At 37.4% G+C, this 6,472-nt stretch overlaps 1 protein-coding gene across 1 annotated transcript; it reads left to right on the plus strand.

Moving 5' to 3' along the window:
* Positions 1–825: 825 nt before the first annotated feature.
* pacc1 (proton activated chloride channel 1) lies at positions 826–6,233 on the plus strand. The gene is made up of 8 exons (XM_017411286.3): positions 826–1,080; positions 2,979–3,090; positions 3,252–3,467; positions 3,855–4,009; positions 4,138–4,280; positions 4,360–4,501; positions 4,884–4,991; positions 5,075–6,233. Exons 1-8 carry the CDS (start codon positions 1,045–1,047, stop codon positions 5,234–5,236), a joined length of 1,074 nt encoding a protein of 357 aa, XP_017266775.1. The 5' UTR covers positions 826–1,044; the 3' UTR covers positions 5,237–6,233.
* The last annotated feature ends 239 nt before the right edge of the window (positions 6,234–6,472 follow it).

Here is a 6,472-nt window from a genome sequence, read left to right on the forward strand (position 1 = left end):
ATATTAGATCCAGTGAAATTCAAGGTATGGCTGATGATATCCCTCTTTTCTTGAAGATTTTCTTCTACTTTGGGTTCAGTAAAATAATTCTCTGGAGCTTCTGGTTTAGAGCTAAAAATTGACAATTGTGAGCTCATGACTATTAGGGAACAGTCCTTCTGGTGTCAAATTCAAAGCTGAAATTGCTGAAGACTTTCTTTTATTTTGGAAGAATGTTCTGTTTGGCCTTACAGAAAACTGCACACACCTACAAAAGAAAAGAAAGAATTGATCTGATTATTATTATTATGGCCAGATTTGGTATCTATAAGTGTAAATGCAGAAGGTACTACACCAGGTGTGGCTGCTTTTAAAAACAAGTTTAAACAGTACATTCAATCTGTTCATTCATCAGACTATCTTGTTTTGAACTGTTCTTACTTTGCACAAAATTAAAGAAAATTGTTTTCATATATATTTTCTCGAATATCACCAATAATTGTCATTTTTGTGGCTTTTATTTTGTTTTTTATGTACTATTATTCCTATGCTGATATTACTCATTGCCTTATGTGCAATTGTGTTCAAAATAAAGTTCATTTAAAAGAAAAAGTAACAGAAAAAAATACTTATGAAAACAAAACATCTATTAAATTTACTGATAGCAGAGGACGGTAAAATGACCAGATGTCGATGGTTTATTTATTTATTTTTTTGTAGATCTCAACATTTATTTATTAAACTTTAGCCGATGTAAGCTAATTGTATGTGATTTATTCAACCCGTGTTTCGTGTGATGTAACACAAAATGTTCCCATGGTCACTTGAATGCAGCACAGGGATATCCACTTCACGGTAGCTCGGTTATTTTGGTTCGCAGCGTGTTTTTATCGCGGGCTGAGCTTTCATCGGCCGGTTTAATGACTGTCGGGTCTTCCTTCAGACAAGCAGGGACCCCAGCTCACGTCAAGCAGAATGGCATTGTCTCTAAAATGCACGTGCCGTTTTAAAGTTGTTTTCTGACTTCACTTCAGTATTCCCAGGAGGTGAAAGAAGCGATTAGGAATGCCCGGAAAAGAAAACAACCATTCCTACCAGGAGGTAAGGTTAACACTTCCTTTTTGTTTGGACTGCTGTCTTATCTTTAATACTTTAATACACTGTGTTAATGTCAGTAAGCAGACTTTGTGTTTAGTGGGACTTCCTCTCAGAAAGACTCCTCAGCTTCTATCATGTGACTGAGTGGCAGAGAAATGTTTAAATCAGCAGTTTTTAAGTTTTGTAACTTTTTAGATCGTCCCGTTCAAGGCTGCTCGTATATCGGGTCTTTAAAACAACAAGATAATTGTTACATTGTTGCTGGAGCTAATACGCTGTTTAATTTGTAAGCAATAACTATTCAACATTATGGTTTTGGAGGATAAACTTACATTTTGTTGTGTTTCCAATCTTTATGTAACTATGGACCCCGAGATAATACCTAAACTCATTTAATGCGTTTAAATTTCAACAAAGTCAGCAGCTGTAGTTTATTAAGTTTATTGTCTTCATTAAAGTGAAACATTAGTCTAATTTTAACAAACATTAAAACTAGACTAATTAAATATTACTGTGTTGTAACTACATGTTTGTAATAAATGTACAAAACAAGATCAGTATAAATATAATATATTTATTATTTGTTATTTTACAATATTTATTGTTAATAATATTATTAATCATTTTCAAGTATGGTCACTTTTAAAAACTCAGGACACCCTACAATCAAAAAAGGCTAATGCTACCAATTAAAAAGGCTAATACTACCATTTTAAACAGGCTAATGCTACCATTTTAAAGTGGCTAATGCTATCAAATAAAAAGGCTAATGCTACCATTTCAAAGGGGCTAATGCTATCAATTAAAAAGGCTAATACTACCATTTTAAAGGGGCTAATGCTACCATTTTAAAGGGGCTAATGCTACCATTTTAAAGGGGCTAATGCTATCAATTAAAAAGGCTAATGCTACCATTTTAAAGGGGCTAATGCTACCAATTAAAAAGGCTAATGCTACCATTTTAAACAGGCTAATGCTACCATTTTAAATGGGCTAATGCTACCAATTAAAAAGGCTAATGCTACCATTTTAAATGGGCTAATGCTACCAATTAAAAAGACTTATACTACCATTTTAAAGGGGCTAATGCTACCATTTTAAATGGGCTAATGCTACCAATTAAAAAGGCTAATGCTACTATTTTAAACTGGCTAATGCTACCATTTTAAATGGGCTAATGCTACCAATTAAAAAGGCTAATGCTACCATTTTAAAGGGGCTAATGCTATCAATTAAAAACTTTCAGTTCATGTGTTTTTGTTCAAAGTGACGCAAAAAAGTTGCAAAACATGTTTAAAATTTTAACGTTTTCCACATGTGAAGGTCCTGCCTTTATTCTTTTAAATGCACACAAATAACACATAGAAAACATGTGATTTCAATCTTAATTTAACATGTTTTCACGTAAAATTTTTATATTTCTTTATATAAGTCTTTAGTTTGGTCGTACAGTTGAACTTGTATTTTCCAGGCACAAACACAAAGGAAATAATTGTCAGTTTGTATTAATGGCTAACTTTAGTTTAGACTTGAGTTATTTCAGGCAACAGTAAAAGATGAAGAAACTGATGGGAATTGTAGTTATGGTGCTTGTAAATGAATTTAGAGTAGGAGTAAGAACTAGCCCTTGCTTGTGTCTCATTTGGAAGCACTTTACGTCACTAAATTACTGTACAGAGTTAAATCATTACTCTTTAAAATGGGAGTACAGGATCCCAGAAGAGGTCAAACCTGAAACTTCCCACAGGTTGACGTCTGAAGTTGCTTCAAGAAGAGTTTGTTGCCTCTATTTACTTCAATGACCTCTGTAAAGAGCTATGGTCTTTTCCTTTTTTATCATGAATCTGTAATAGGTTCAGCTTTGTTTCAAAATATTAAATGATCTTTTCTTAACTGAACAGTTCAATGGCGATGATGATGACAGTGATGAAGGTAACAAGCAGTCTCAGGGTTTTTTCGATGACATTGATGGAGACCTGGAACCCGAGGAGCCCGACGGCAGCGTCACACCAGGTAAGCTCAGCATAACAACTTTATATCCATATTTAATTTGTCTCTGCTTCAAAGCCAGCAGTACTGAGACTCATACAGATTATAGCATCTATTAGCTGGCTAAAAATCTCCCTCCCTGTTTCCTCTCATAAGGCCACCTTTTGTTTTTGTTCTCTTTACAGAGGATGAGGATGAGGTTATGGGGAGCGGTCCACCAAGGAGATTCAGTAAAGCCTGCCTGAAGAACGTCTTCACTGTGCTGCTCATCTTTATCTACCTGCTGCTGACCGCCGTGGCCATCTTCCTGGCCTACCAGACCATCTCAGACTTTCTGCTGAAGCTCAGTCAGCCCGTCATGTCTGTCACCTACAAAGAAGTTGACTCATTTCCGCCCCCAGGTTTGTACAGATAAGACAAAAAATATTTCCAATTTCAAAATCCTCGTCTTCGAAACGCCCGTTCTTGGCCAAATCGGTGTTAGAGACATTTTTGTGTTCGCTGAGGTCGATTAGCTGTGGCAGCCATCTTGAACTGGGGTTAATCAGTTGTAGATGTAAGCTGAGTGATTACTTTATGAGTTTCCTTTAAAAACCGTCCACTGGTTCATGAAATATTTTGCAAACACTACAGACGAACAGATGCACACATCGCCTTTTCACCTTGGCGTTTGGTTATTTATATATAATAACTCAAACCTGCAACAAAACATGAACACAGCAACAGAATAAACTTTACCAAGCGGCAACAGACAACTCATTAAACTGATTGGTTTTCTTTTTGAGCAGGTATCGCTCTGTATCCCGGCAACGCTCAGCTGCTGAGCTGCGAACATCACAACCACGACTACATCCCGCCTTTAGTGGACCCCGGCAAGCCTCAGAAAGGAGACTGCGAGGTTATAGAGGTGACTTACTTTGGGCCGTTCACAAATCAGACAGAGGTACGATTTGAGTTCTCTGATTCGTTGCCTTTACAGGTCTTAACAACAGGTCTAAAACTTGACAAATAAAGGCTTTTCACCAGAGCTGCTGACATACAGTATTACATATTGTTCCGTTTGTGATGTAGAAACGAGCTTTGGTGGTCCGCGGCCCGTCTGACGTGAAAAACAAAGAGCTGATCTTCATGCAGTTCAGTCAGAACGAAACCGAGGAGGACTTCAGCGCCATTACTTACATGCTTTTTTCTAAGTTCAGCGACTTGATTGACAGGTAAGCGCTGCGCCTGAAACATCAGCTGAACGGCTCCATGCACCGGTCTCACGGCTGATCTGTGTTTACTGACTGCCAGTGCAAACCAGTCAGAGTTTCTGAGGGACTGTGAGAAGAATTACTCCATGTGGACCTTCTCTGGAGGATTCAGAACCTGGATCAAAATGTCTTCAGTGAAAACATCTGGAAAAAGTAATCAAGCGGTTGAGTTTCGGCAAGAGGTAATTACCAGTTTCCCCTTCTTTTTTATCCTGTCGCAACTCAGAGGACTTGGAAATACTCTCTGTCCGACTGGTTCAACTTGTGCGCTGGATAACTTGAAAAATAAGCGACGTACCGACTTCCATTTTGGTATGTGGATGCATCTAAGCATAAGTAAGGTTGCTTTTGAAAATTGGGTTGCCACGTCAAAAACCAAGATGGCCACCACCATACGTGTGTGTGTGGGAACCGGCCACCCCTTTCATTTGAGGAAAACATTCACTATTCAAGACCCTCAGCGACGGGGGACATTGGCTTACTGCTTCTGTACACAAATATAGTTCTTTAAATGCTTACATTTCACCATTTCTGCTTGACTTTTTTTATTTATTTATTTTTTAGTCCTCTGTGGTGAAATTCAACGACAAAAGGCCCAAGCCCGAGCAAACGGACGAGCTGTTCTTTGTTGTTTTTGAATGGCGTGATCATTTCATTCAGGAAATCAGACTGGTAAGTTCTCCCTAACGTTCTGCCCCAAATGAGAATCGGTCTGTATGAATCCGTTCAAGGCAGCGTGGCTTTTTTCCGAACAGATTGTGACGGCGAATGCCTGGAGCTCCGTAGCTATCCTCTGCGGCGTCTTCATGGCTCTCTTCAAAGCTGCTAATTTTGCCAAGCTCAGCATAAAGTGGATTATCAAGATGCGGAAGAGGCATCTGAGGAACAAGGAAAGAGAACTGAACCCAGTAAACTAAAACACTACTCAGAAAGGCACCGGTAGCACAACCTGACAGTATTCCAGTTATAAAAGATCCAGCTGACTTAATATTTTAACACAAGTGGATTTTTGACGTCAATGTATGCATATTTTTTACTCACGAGGGAAATAGTTTGCACTTATTAGGTCATATTTGTTAAAATGTGATGTATTATAAACAAAATTGCCGCCATTCCGTCATTTTAACAGATAGCAACAACCGTTCAGTTCATCGTTTTGATTAAAAAATGCCAAGTAGTTTGTGTTTTGTTGCATTTCAAAAGATGACGGCTTTTAATGATGGTTTTTAAAACATTCCTGGGAACGCAGTGTCACGCCCACGTTAAAACGTCGCTGAAAGCTAAAAAGCTTTAAAGGTTTCGTGCTTTGTCTTTTGCTTGTGAAACTGAGAAAAAGGGAACTTTAAAGAAACTTGCTGGAAATTAAGGGACTCGTGTACTGAAACATTTGTGTTCATATTTTTTAAGTAAAACAAATCTAAAATTCAGGTAAATCCAAAACACTATAAAGGGGAAAAGGGGATTAAGAATAAAAAGTATAGAAATTTGCTGTTTATTTTTGTAGTATAAATGTAAAATGATACTCTGTTTTTACTTCTAATCGCTCATCAATGTGTATTTGTCATGTTAGCACAATATCTCATGAAACCACTGGACGAGTTTTTAATGAAACTCTCAGAATCTAATCACTGGATGTACATCTACAACTGATTACTTTTTACAATCAACCCGATTCAACATGACCGCTACAGCTATAACTACATACCTATAACTCAATCTTTTTTAAACTCTAAATGATTTTACTTAAAAATTCTGGCATAAAAGGTGGCGGGTGATATGCATTCCTTCAAGGACTGCTGGGCCTGTAATTTATTTAATGTGCTGAAGAAAATGTGTCAGTGTGGTCGCTGCTGTGAAAAAATGTACCTATGTTTTGGGGATTTGAAACAATAAAAGATGATTTTGTTCTCAAAATATGTTGTGAAACGTGTTATTTTACAAGGTATGAATTAATTGATAACATCATGAATTCTATACCAAACTAAAGAAGTAAGATGTGTTAATTTATTAACTTTTTATAAATGTCTGTAACTATGCAAAGCTAATGTGCAAGTAGGTAATATAAGCGGAGAGTATCAGCGCCGTGATCACGGAGCCCGGTTTTCCTACACTGACGGTGCACATTGAACGCCTCACCGGAAGTTGATTACTTT

The sequence above is a fragment of the Kryptolebias marmoratus genome, linkage group LG10 (genome assembly GCF_001649575.2).
Source record: "Kryptolebias marmoratus isolate JLee-2015 linkage group LG10, ASM164957v2, whole genome shotgun sequence".
Taxonomy (NCBI): Eukaryota; Metazoa; Chordata; class Actinopteri; order Cyprinodontiformes; family Rivulidae; genus Kryptolebias; species Kryptolebias marmoratus.

What these genes read in the sequence shown, in the direction of transcription:
- pacc1 (XM_017411286.3), top strand. Translation starts at nt 1,045, where the DNA reads ATGCCCGGAAAAGAAAACAACCATTCCTACCAGGAG. An exon ending in ACAACCATTCCTACCAGGAG is followed by an intron (nt 1,081 to 2,978) that starts GTAAGGTTAACA and finishes TTAACTGAACAG; the next exon opens with TTCAATGGCGATGATGATGA. An exon ending in TGACTCATTTCCGCCCCCAG is followed by an intron (nt 3,468 to 3,854) that starts GTTTGTACAGAT and finishes CTTTTTGAGCAG; the next exon opens with GTATCGCTCTGTATCCCGGC.